The sequence below is a fragment of the Limulus polyphemus genome, unplaced genomic scaffold (assembly GCF_000517525.1).
Source record: "Limulus polyphemus unplaced genomic scaffold, Limulus_polyphemus-2.1.2 Scaffold2355, whole genome shotgun sequence".
Classification (NCBI taxonomy): Eukaryota; Metazoa; Arthropoda; class Merostomata; order Xiphosura; family Limulidae; genus Limulus; species Limulus polyphemus.
Genome location: NW_013667965.1, coordinates 155,148 through 167,986, shown reverse-complemented (window position 1 = coordinate 167,986; position 12,839 = coordinate 155,148). Strand labels below are relative to the sequence as shown.

At 29.3% G+C, this 12,839-nt stretch overlaps 2 protein-coding genes across 3 annotated transcripts in view; one reads left to right on the top strand and one right to left on the bottom strand.

The window, feature by feature from the left end:
• LOC111087598 (leucine-rich repeat-containing protein 42-like) overlaps positions 1-7,191 on the top strand; it is a 23,025-nt gene extending 15,834 nt beyond the window's left edge. For both annotated transcript variants that reach the window (XM_022394790.1, XM_022394789.1), the window contains 3 exons: positions 1,862-1,950; positions 4,175-4,349; positions 6,717-7,191. In XM_022394790.1, coding sequence (XP_022250498.1) covers positions 1,862-1,950; positions 4,175-4,349; positions 6,717-7,012 — 560 coding nt within the window. In that variant the 3' untranslated portion in view covers positions 7,013-7,191. The remainder of the gene's footprint in view (positions 1-1,861; positions 1,951-4,174; positions 4,350-6,716) is intronic.
• A 2,578-nt stretch (positions 7,192-9,769) lies between these two features.
• The window catches only part of LOC106466712 (MAM and LDL-receptor class A domain-containing protein 2-like), a 141,534-nt gene continuing 138,464 nt past the window's right edge, over positions 9,770-12,839 (bottom strand). Inside the window, exons 54-58 of the mRNA XM_022394788.1 lie at positions 12,035-12,123; positions 11,293-11,386; positions 10,670-10,736; positions 10,439-10,504; positions 9,770-9,943 (exon numbers count right to left, since the gene is read on the bottom strand). Coding sequence (XP_022250496.1) covers positions 9,896-9,943; positions 10,439-10,504; positions 10,670-10,736; positions 11,293-11,386; positions 12,035-12,123 — 364 coding nt within the window. The 3' untranslated portion in view covers positions 9,770-9,895. The remainder of the gene's footprint in view (positions 9,944-10,438; positions 10,505-10,669; positions 10,737-11,292; positions 11,387-12,034; positions 12,124-12,839) is intronic.

Below are 12,839 nucleotides of genomic sequence, written 5' to 3'. Positions count from 1 at the left end.
GAAGGTGTTTGGGTGCCTCACGAACTCTCAGATGATCATCATTTCCAAGTGTGAACATTGCTTCGTCTCTTCTGGCACGTAATGCGTGTGAACCATTTTTGAACAGAATTGTCACCAGTGGTGAAAAATGGATTTTCTATGTGAATATTAAATGCCAAAAACAATGGCTCAGTCCTAGATCCAAACCACTTCCGACCCAAAAACCTGGACTTCATCCGCAGAAAGTGATGCTATGCATTTGGTGGGACATCAAAGGAGTAATTCATTTCGAACTCTGTACCTTAAAATAGCATAAGTGTTCTAGATTACAATCCACCCACAATTGTGAAAGTCATAAAACCAGTTGAAGATTTTTCATAGCTTTTGATGAGTAAAGTAACTAACTGAAGAGTTTAATTTTAAATTGGAAGTCAAAGAATGGTATAGACTGACATTATTCATCTCAAAACAATGTAATGATAATGAGGTAACAAATCATGTTGCTGTATGATTGTGCTTTAAACATCCAAATCAGGATCTTTAGGAAACTGATGCGTGCATTTTTTAATCCTGATGGAGTAGCATTGAAGTGGTTAGACTGCTGTTGACAACTTTTGTTTTTAGGAGTGCCAGTTAAGAATACCTTGCAGGAGATCCAGTCTTACTTGGTGTTCCATATTTTGTAAACAAAATAAAGCTGCCATCTTTCAAGTATTATTCAAAGTCATTAGTCAAATTAGTTTTCTACATTTATTCATGCACATAAGAATGACAAGACTCATCACTCACTTGATAACATTCTGCTTCATGTTCAAAGTATTTAAAGAAAGAGATTATTATAGTAAAGAGAATATAAATGCATAAAAAGCATGACATGTCCTTTAGTGCTTGTCCAGAAAAACATCCGACCTGATTGTTAGTACATTATATTGACAAAAATTAGAGCCTTAATGCAAGATTTATCAAAAGAGTACATTTCTCAAATTAAAATTACACAGTAATGTTTAAATAAAATTCCATTTTCTAAATTGTGACTAAAAATTCAGCAGGTATTTGCTGATTGTTTAATCTAGACTTCATTAAAAACATTTCCTTCATCCATACCATAGTTTCATTTTCAGGTTTATTGATTGGGGCCACATTACATTCACCTAGTTCATGTCGAACAATGCTTGAATTTTCTTCAACCTAGAACTAGAGTGTTCTTTTAAACAATCTTCCAGTCTTGTAACAACCAACTCAATGTACAAGCCCCTACATGTTGGGCAGCAGAATTTATAAATAACACATGGCTGTTGAGAAAACTGGATATGATCTTTTAACCTGAAGAAATTCAACAAAATGCTATCCTGTGCAACAGGAGATAAATTCCTTGGCTGGAGAAAGTAACACCTCAACTAGATTTGGGATGTTCCAGATTATAACATAGGATTTTTCTTTTTTTTTAATCTTATATAGAGATGAAACTTGGACTACAGGTGAGTAAAGTACATATGTTTATACTACAAGCTGTATATACGCTTTATAGATAAATGTAGTATGTGTATACTACAAGCTGTATATATGCTTTATAGGTAAGCATAGTATGTGTATACTACAGATGTATGTATGTTTTATTTTTCAAACAAGGTTTACATATGAAGAGTCATCTGTTATATTAACTTTAATTTCATTTTCTAATCACTGTATCTGAATTTTAAATATGTATATACCTGCTGTCTAAATCCTGTCCTACTTAAAGTGATGGTTACTGGTGACAGATATGTTAGTGTTTTTAAGCTAACTTACCAGTTGTAATCTTGAGAAAAGCTAACCAGTTTACTCCATTATTGACAATTTGTGATAATGTACTAAAGTAAGAATTGATTTTTTCCTCTTACAGTTAATAACGGTATTACTGATGCCTCAATAAGATGGTTAACATGCTACAAAGATTTAAACTTCTTGGATCTAACTGAAACATCAATAACAGTAAGTTAATAATGGTTTTAAAAAATATTAATTATAAAAAAACAACAAGCTTGGACATTTAACTTTTGACACTTTTCATACTAAAGATTAGTTGTAAATAAATATCATCTAAAAACAAGATAACCCTGGCAGTCAAAAAAAAAGTACAAGAGTATCTAAAGAACTCTGGTCACATTGAGTTAAAATGTACATAAAAACCATGAAAAGATTTCTCTAAATGAAATTATAAAGTTAAGAAATAACAAGCTGCTTCCAAACTCGTGAGGACTAAAAAAAAAAAATCAGTTAGAAAGGAGAATCAGAAAACAAAATAAAGAACTTATATTCTTAACCAATATTTTTTTTTTTACTTTCTACAGAAAAGACTGTAAAGGGCAAGAGCATTATCAAATAGCTATATAATCAATATGTTACTCAAATACCTTAGCAGTGTGTGATTACATGGCATTGAATCTTGAACAGAAGTTAAATGGTTAAAACTAAGTTTAAACATTGGAATCATGTGACACAGACCCCTTGTAAAAAAAAAGTTTGATGTATTTTTCAGTAAACTTATGTTGGAATTTACTGTTAAATGTTGTTTGAAAGGTTTAAAAAAAATTCAATTTTGATTGTCCATATCTTGATTATTAGAGTTATTACTAAGAAGTTAGTGTGTTGTAATTAATATTGGTCATACCAGGCATAAAGATAGTTACAAAATATAAAACATGTTGAACCAGAGGAGGGCTACTGGGATGGAAAGGTTTTCATACGAGGATAGATTAAGATCTCTGAACTTTGTTTCTCTTGAGCAAAGAAGAGATAGAGGTGTTTAAGACTGTTAAGGAATTGATAGCCTTGATTTGTCATCTTGTTTTGTACTTGAAGGTGAGAACGGTAACACTAGGAGACTCGTATAAATTTGGGCAAGGTAAGAATCATCTTCAGCCAAGACAGTTTTATTTTTCTAACAGGGTGGTTGGCCTTTGGAACAGTTTGACTTCAGATGTGATAGATGTAGATAATTTAAAGGAAAACTCTGGAAATATTTTAATGATAAGGGCTAGCTTTGAAGTTTTTAGTGTTTAGTTTGATTTAGTGGATGGGATGGTTTAGATGGACCAAATGGTCCCTTGTTGTCTTTTAATGTTAAATTAATTTTGTTATTTGTTACGTATGAATAGGTGTTCACAAGAGAATATGGATTAATTTTATTGTTGTCTCAAAGCTCTTTCTTCCAGCAACAAGATTTACATTAATTGTAAAATTGCAATTTTATTTAAAAATAATCAACTAATGGGAGTCATTTTGCATAGTTAATTATTTTTTCATTCATTATTTTCATACCTCTACAACAAACAACTGAAAACATGATTCAGAGCACTACCAGTATGAAAAAATAGTAAAATTAGGAGCACATAGAGCTATCACATGTAGTGAAGTTAGAGCTCATGGAGCTATCATACATAATATAACATTAAAGGAGAGCAAGGAACCTTTTCCCTATCCAGGCTGTCCTATACACTAAACTAAACCTTTAAGAAAACCCTCAAAGCCAGACCTTGTTGTTCAAATATTTGTTAATAAGCTTTCCCTTAAACCCACTTAACTGCATCCATCACATCCAAAGGTAACCTGTTCTAGAGGCCAACCACCCTGTTAGAAAAATAAAGCTATATTAGCTAAAGATGACTTCTTCCCTGCCAAAATTTACACTTTTGTTTCCTAGTCTTATCATTATCAACATTAACTATGAAAAAAACTTGTACAGTTATAAGTAGTGTGTTCAGTGTGTGACAACAAAACATTTCAAACTTTTGTTCTCCATCTACTAAATTTGAGCATAGTTTTTGTTTTGTTTTCTTTTACTTGTGTTCTGATTCAGAAAGAAACATAACATTTTCAAAGCCTGTCGTGTTTTTTAGGTTTTGCATGCAAATCAAAATGTTACTATTATAGGCATGGGAAACTTGTATATATATATATATATATATATATTTATTTATTTTTTTTTTTGAGAACTAGCAGACAGGACCTTGTATTGTATCATAAACATACTGATTGTGATTTTGATCTAAGTTATTCTGTCTTAATTTAACACTTTATTTATTTATAGTTTTTCAGTGTTGTTGTTCAGATGGCAAAACTTCTCTTATTATCTTTGTTCATTATGTTTTTAAATTGCTAATAAAGTGGACTGTAATCTTTATAACAGAATATAAATTTCATTTCTTTTCAACAGCCATTAGGTATTTACCAAGTTAAACAGAAGCTAGAGCTACAAGAGTCTTCAACAAAAGAAGAAAGTTCTATAGAGACAAAAGGTTGGGCAGAAAAAGTTGTTAAACAGTGGCATCTTGATACAGAAGCTAATTATATAAAGAAGAAAACTTCACGTGCAAAAAGAAGTGGACTGTGTAAGTTCTGATCCGAAACATGCTGATTTAATGCTTTCTATAAAAGTTGATTTTGGATAATCATTGATAAGATTATAAATGTCATTTTACTGTATCTAGAAACTTGTTATTCTTTAGAAAGGAACTGTGTACACATTATGCAACTAAAAAGAAAATTTTGAAATCCTAAATTTTTGATACAGAATTACTAATAAATTGCAAAGGGATAGACAGAAAGTTTGGCATAAAAAGGTATTTTGGATACCTACTCTATTATGCATTGAAAATAATCACATGTATTGCTGAGGAATGAAAATAAATGTTCTACCAAATTTATCTAAGCTTACACAATACCACAAGACTTACAAAACCATATTTTTGACGTATAGATATGTGAGGAGAAACACAGTGAACTCTTCTTATTTTTTTTGTTTTTGTTGTAGATTTGTAGTTGCATTTTAAATTCCAGGCTTTTCTTAAACCAGTCATTTCCTCTGTTGGCTTATACCTTCATGTTGTGACCCGTAGATCAAGGATATTTTTATCTGTAGTGGTTCATTCTTATATATAAGGTGTGATCACCCTTATTTCCAGTAGGTGTGTCTCTTTATAAACACCATTTCTTAAAAGATAACTTTGTGATAACTTTTGTTTTGCAGAGTTCTACAGATCAGTGTAAACTTTCTGAAACAACAATATTAAAATTATATTCAAAGTAATGCTTAAGTTAATTGATATTTAAAAAAATATTACCTGTAAGTACTATATAGATTCTTGGCAATCTAACGCGTAAGGAAAACTAAAAGTAATGATATATAACATAGATAGTTCATTGTGTTCTTAACTAGTAACAATAGGTTTGTTTCATTGAAGATGTTGAACATTTTAAAAGTAAAGTTCAGTCAGTACAAAAAACAACATTGATAGTCATCAACAACCATTGGAGTAAAAGAAAGTCAACATATTGTTTCATTCTGAGTGAGTCACTAACAAAATGGGTTCCTAAATTTTCTGAATCAGTGAAATCTGAAGGAATCAGTTAAAGCATAAGGTAGATGATGCTTTGTATATTTTTTCTTGTTAGAAACATTACTGATGAACAAGGTACCAACAAGCCATAGAAGCATTAGCTTTTACAAAATCATACATTTTTATACAATATTATAATAATTATAGGTATTGCTACTTTCAACTGTTTTTTTATTCTTTATTCAGTTTTAGTACATTTTTCATGCAGATTGGTTATTATACTTGATACAGTGTGTACATAATTTTTATTCTTTCATTACCATTTTCACAGATAAACTACTCTCTCAATGCCACATTTATTTTCAGATACACAGTAAAAGACATATGGTTATAAGTTTTTAACTACAACATGCATAGATAGTACTGCTTCCCAACCCAACTACTTTTTTGTTCTAAATTATTCAGTTTTTCATGTGGATTGATTATTAAATTAACAGTTTTTTAAGTAAATCACTTCCATGTTTTGATAAACAACTCTCCCAGTACCAGGTTTATTTTTAGATACACAGTAAAAGACATATGGTTATAAGTTTTTAACTACAACATGCGTAGATAGTACAGCTTCCCAACCCAACTACTTTTTTATTCTAAATTATTCAGTTTTTCATGTGGATTGATTATTAAATTAACAGTTTTTTAAGTAAATCACTTCCATGTTTTGATAAACAACTCTCCCAGTGCCAGGTTTATTTATTTTTATTCATAATAAAAAACAACAACAAAGACTGTTAAAAATGTTTCACTAATTATTTCAAAATTGAATCTGCTAAACTTTGAGAAGTTTGGGAATATCTTTCTACATGGTGGTACAAAGTTCCAAACTGACGTGTAGTTAATATCACAAAAATTATATAGTGGTGTGTCCCATGTGTGTACTTATGGCAGTGAAAAAGTTAAAGTATGGTCCTTAATCATTATTTTTTAATTCATTTTTCCACAAAACTAAAAAAAAAAATTGTTTTCAATATTATCTATTTTTGTACTGTCCAGTGCAATAAAATTGAATGCCATCTGACAGATTTTTTTTCTTAGAATTATACAAAATTTGAAAGAAAGATAATTTCATTCTTAGAACAAGTATTTCCTATCATAGTGAATGCTAAGTTATTTAATAGTGAAATAAAAATCATTGCATCCTGTTGACTACAGTTATTTGGCTTATAAGGCTGTTGAATGTAGGTTAAAGTCATCAAGTTTAAACCGTAGAGCTACTTCAGCTATAATTGTAAAGTTAAATTTCAAAGATCCTGTTTTTCAACCAGTAAATAAGTGAAAAATTATTAAACCAGGTAAATTTTTAACTACTCTACTTTAATATTTAACATTTATCTACCAATTTCATATCTTTTATTTTTTCAGTTTTTCTATATCCAGTAAAGAAGCCAGTTAGGCAAGAGTGTTCATTTTGTGAACTGACTGCTGCTGGATCTTTAATGGAGCCAATCATGCTGAAAAAAAAAGTTCCATCTGTTTCGGATGTTGAAACTAATACAAAATGTCTCCAGCCTCACAAAAAAATTAAGATTTCTTCAAAAGCTTCAAGTGGTAAAAATATGGATATTGAAGAATTATATAATCAATACAGATACCAACCAAGTGGAGAGCCATTAACAAACAACTTAGATTTTCAGGGAGTCATGTCATCATTTTGGTAATACGTGTGTATTTGAATGGTTTTAAAATAATAGCTTATGTATTCTTATAAGATGACAGATTTGTGTATAGTTTTTTCTTATATGATTTTTTTCATTAAGGTTATAAGTAATAAGAGTAAAATGAGATCATTCTTTTACTAAATAAAATTCTTTCAAATGTAAAATTTTTCATAAGTATTCCAAAAGAATGAAATTTCAATGAAAGATTCTGGGATACTGAAATCTTATCTGTTACTTAAGAAATATATATATATATATATATATATATTTGAATCAATACATAATCAGCAAAGTTCCACACATTCTGAAATTGTTAAAAAAGTATCTATAATTTCCTGACTTTGTGTGTAATCAAAAGTTAGTTACCAACTAGAAAAGCCATTATTCCAAAAGAAATTTCAAAGAGTTTTAGGTTTTTCACTAAGGACTTTGGAATAATTTTGTCTTGATTTTTCATTTATTTTCTTTGTACCTCTTCGATGAACATGGAATACTGTGGAGACTTCTTAACAATGCATCACCATTTTGGCTAGGAAATGAACTAAGGAGCACATTATAGTAATCAAAAACAATTTATACTTGTTCCTTAAGGTTTCCAGATGCACCAGCAAAATAATCAGGTATAAAAAAAACAAATCTTGCAAAATATTATATCACAAATGATAATACTTGCTTTAAAATACTGTGAAAACCTATTGATTGATCTGCATTTTACAAAGACTAGGAATAAGACGAACACCACTTCGTGCAACATATGGTCCAAAGGGTCGTGTAGCTGTTTTTAATTTAGCACTTCTTACCAGAAGAAGGGCACCTAGTATACCACTTGCTGCCTACAAGGCTATTTCTATAACCAAATAGCAAGATTGAATGTAACTTTTATAATGCACCCACAGCTTAGCACACTATCCACTAGGTCATGCCAAACTCTGTGCATATATGCCAAGAATGTGTAGTAGTTGGCTTTAATTTAATTCGTTTTTATCATTGATTTTATTTACTACATCAAGTTAACTATTGTAATCAGAAAACTACTGATAAAAAAAGTTATTGAATGGTATTTTGTTCTAACAACTTTGATAATCAGAACCCTAGACTTGCAAGATAGTTTATGTAGATCCAGGTATTTTTATTTCATTCTTTAAAACAAACTTGAAACATAAATTACAGGTATAAAATGTTAAATGAGTAAGAATTTGTTCAGCATCCAGTAATGAAACAAATTAACAATAGGAAGGAAATGATGAGTAATCAGTTGAATTAACCCTATCACCATGAGTAGGTCAAAGAGTGCATGTCACCTTTTACAGAGTTACATTCAAAATTTAATTAAACTACTTTATTATCAATAAACTTGGCATTAAAACATAGTTTATTGTTCAATACGTAAAAGGCTAACTGTCCATTTCTACATTTCCTGCTATCCCTATTTGGTCATGTAACTTTCAATGGAATTTCTCACTTATACTCTACTTATTCCTGAGCTAAACTGTCAATTTGTAGCAAGAAAGTTTATTAATTTATGAATATATATATAAGCAATAAAGTAAGTCTCTCATGTCATGCCTCCAAGTTATTTTTTACATTTGCTATTGTATTGTTTGATAGCAATGAGTTCACTTAACTGACATCTACAGGGTCTAAAGACCTTGGTCTAAGAAGATTTGAACATGTTGACATCTTTTCTTTTTTTTTTTTCTATGCTGCTGTTGGAGCTGTGTTTGATTAGGTATGGGAATTAAGTTATAATTTATATAAGTTTTAAGACATCTATTTTATTTGCATGAAAATATTTTGTATTCTAAATTAAATAATTGAACTCTAAAAAAATAATTTCTGAGACCTCATTATTGTTACCTTGAATTAGGGTTAAATTTCAATGTTGTCTTTGATTATAAAAGTGCAAATTCTTGAAGACAAGATATCAGAAGTAAGAACTAAATTTCTAATTGTTATGAGATTAACTAAAATGTATAAATTAGAACCTTAGGATAACTAAGCTTAAATGAAATAAACAAAATACTCTCTATCAATGATAACACACACCAAGCTCGAGCATATTTATGTAATTCAACATTATCTTTAGTTTATACAAAGCTGTGTAGCATAACAAATATCTATTGCTTTAGTCTGAAAGGGTCAAAGTTCAACTGTAAATAAAATACAACTAATGAAAAAATCTATTAGTTTAGGCTGTAAAATTAAGTACTGTGTAATTGTCTGTTACAGTTTAGTAGGGTTAAAAAAAGTAATTTAAATTTATTTGTTTTTTTTTGTCAGTCAATCTCTATATAGAGATAAAACAAACTTTTGATATTTTTTCATTTAGGAGGTTATGCAAATACAACTTGAAAAAAAAATTAACCTTAACATAAAAATTGCCTTGAACTTTGTCTCTTTATATTCAACTAACAAATATTTAGTAAAATTATTTTATTGAAAAATCCGATTTTTGTGTACAAAAGACAATATTTTACTAAAAGCTTGCCAAATTTTGGAAATACATGAGCATTATCAAAATAATAATAATACCTTAAAGTGGGTTGATAGTATTGTGTGTCATATATAAAGAATTAATTAAAACTTGATGGGTTATGCAAAAATGACAAGTGCTTTCGCTGATCATGAATTTATTGGTAATCGGGTAACAAACCTAAAGAATACTGGTACATGTTGAGAGTTTAGTTCTCCTCTTAACTAACATTGGGGATATAAGATGACTGCCTGTTTGTTGTTTAAAGAATAATGAACAACATATTATGTTTGTTATTGTTTTATTACTACAAGTAACACACAAATACATTTCACTTGCCGACGAATTTAATAATTTGAAATATTTTTATATGATCTGTGTTTTTGTACAAATCAATTTCTTTTTTAATGCTAATTATCATACAGTGGATTTTGTATCTCTGTTGGGAGATCCTGACCCTGAAAGAAATAGAATACTAGCTTTTAAGAAAGATAAAGAAATGTTACAAACTTTTCAACTGGTATTACAAAATAGGTTAATAAATAACTTCAGAAACATATAAAGCCTAATAAATCACTTGCTGGAATTTAGTTGTAATTAAAAATGATGGAAAAATAACTTGAAAAAAACCAATTTCAGTTCCAAATTATATAAATAGGAATGATTAAGGTTAACAGCCAGTATGCAACAAAATGTTTTTAATTGGGCTTTACTTATTATTATTTTTTTTCCAATCAAGAATATGAATATTATAATACATACTTCTTGAGTGCAAATCAATACATAGATTAAAAATGAGATATGCTGTCTTTGGGTTTAAAGAATGACTTGAGGAATGTGAACAAGATGATATGAGCATTATGGAAACTCCGTGAACATGAATGTCGCATGTGTTTCTAGCCAATCAGAAAAGGAAAAACTTTAAAATAAACTTTTATAGTTTTCAAACTTACTGGTGCAGTACTTCCCGAAGCAGTTTGCTGGCCAGGTAAAGAGGTAACGGAATCTCCTACAGTAAACTATAAAACACAATACTTGTTACTGCAAAATATCAAGCAAAGATTGTAACTTAATTTTACAAAACTTATCACTACAGGATGTTTTCTTAAGAAGTGAAAAGGTAGTTGATAGATTTTCTCTCATTTTATAAGTTATAAAGATAAGCATATTATTTTAATACTTACTTTGACATTATCTAATGGCAGCCCATACACTGGATTGTCAATGGAATGAGGGTTATTCTTCCTTTCTCTATATAAAACAAATTGTTCATGATGTCAATTAAATCACTATGTGAGTTTGATTTGAATCTACAAATCTCTGCCTTACAGATATGGTTTTCCAAATTAAAGTGTCCACATTTATATGAAAGGTTAAATTAAGAATTATAAAAATAACATTCCTTAAGACCTATTTGTTACAATACTGGATTAAAAATATTATAAAGAACTTTCAGCACTGTATAAAAAATATAAATTTTTGTCTATTTATTAAAATGTTTATAAATTTACCCATATATTAATCTTTTTTAAGTCATCCAATTAAAATATGACATTAAAACGAAATGATAAACATGTAATACAACTTATAATTTTACTTCTAGTTTTAAAATATTATATTAATTACACAGCTTGCAGGAATAAAACATTTGGCTTTTTTATTCTGACAAAATACCAAACTGAACATTATACACTTTTAAGCTATATCTCTGTGTACACTCTTGTCCACATAGGGAAAAAATTAATGTTTTTTAGTTCTGAAATCAGTTGTATCAACTATCAACACTGGTACTTTGCAAACAACTTACTCTTTCTTTTTCTGCACGTACTGGTGGATAGTAAGTGCAACAATGGCTCCTACTAACAAAAGTCCAATCACAATTCCAACTATCCATGCTTTGCCTAAAATACAAAATAATTTGTGTCAGGATCATAGGTGAAACTAAAAATATAAATTTTTCTCAGTGATTTCATACTTGCATCAGATTGAAAATCTTGAAATTGAGTTCTCTGATTAGTTACAGATTAAATTCAAACTGCTACAAGAACATAACTCTGTTATTGCTTTAACGTGCATTGATTATTTTACAATTTCCAAAATACATTCATAATTACAAGGTTAGGTTCTTAACTAACACACACGCACATACTTACAAAAATAATTATTGATAACAAAAAGTCTCTCTTTTTTTTTTTCAGTGCAAGAGATATTAATATCACTTTCTTTTAACATTTTATTTTTTCAGTATTAAAGGCTGCTGCAAAATGGAAATTTTCAAATGAAGTGTTTGTGGAATATATTGAAAAACATGTCAATTTCAATGCACATTTTTATCTAAATACTTCTTTAAAGTTTTTATTCATATTAAAATAACTTAATAGTCAAGTATAAGGTTTCTCATGACTACCTGCAGCAAGAAAAGTTTAATTCTCATGTCTCTTTATTTTTAATAAATTCTGACACAAAATGTACAGCCAGTTAATATGTAAATTAAATAAACAACAAGAAAAAGGACACAACACAAAAATAATACTAGGCTATTTCCTTACTGTCGGATAATGAACGGTGGGATGGTGGCTGTGTTGGAGGTTTTAAGATCTTGAAGGAACATCGGTTTCCTTCATATTCCTCCTGGCAACTGTATGTTGGTAAAGAAAAATTAGCATATCCAAAACAAAATTCAAGATAGTTCTTATAGTACTTAATTTTTTTTTTATCTTTATTGCCTTCAGGGCAAAATAAATCCAGTACGGAATATGTAAAAGTCTTACAATATATATACACACACATATCAGCAACACTTATAACATGTGACAGATTTATTATTATATATTTATTTTAATATTGACGTTTGTTTAGATTAAGTTTATATTTAGAAATATGCATAGCTTATAGTATTAAATATGTATTGTGAAACTCCTGTCTATTCTCTAAAGTTGTAGAAGATTCTCAGGTGTAAGAATCAACGATATATGTGTGTACGTAAACTCTTAATGTAGCTTTGTATTGTTACATAATCTGAATTTTCTAGAAACTCTCCATAAATATAACCAGCATGACTTGCCAGAAAAGGAGTTTCTATTATTAGTTTGCAATAGTCAGTGTGCTATAAACTTCGGAAGCTATAACTGTAATTGTTATAATGCTTATCAATTGGAAAACTTCAGATATTTTTTTACCACGAGCATTTATAAAGTTTGAACATTACAACTCATTTAACTTCAGTGGATTCTCATCGGACATTAGTATTTTTATGAAAACATCAAGTCATGGTGAAAAACTCTGCATGTGTGGTTGGTGAATAATGAAGGACAAAGCTAGCTAGCTCCCCGTTAAGCAAATTGCACCTACATC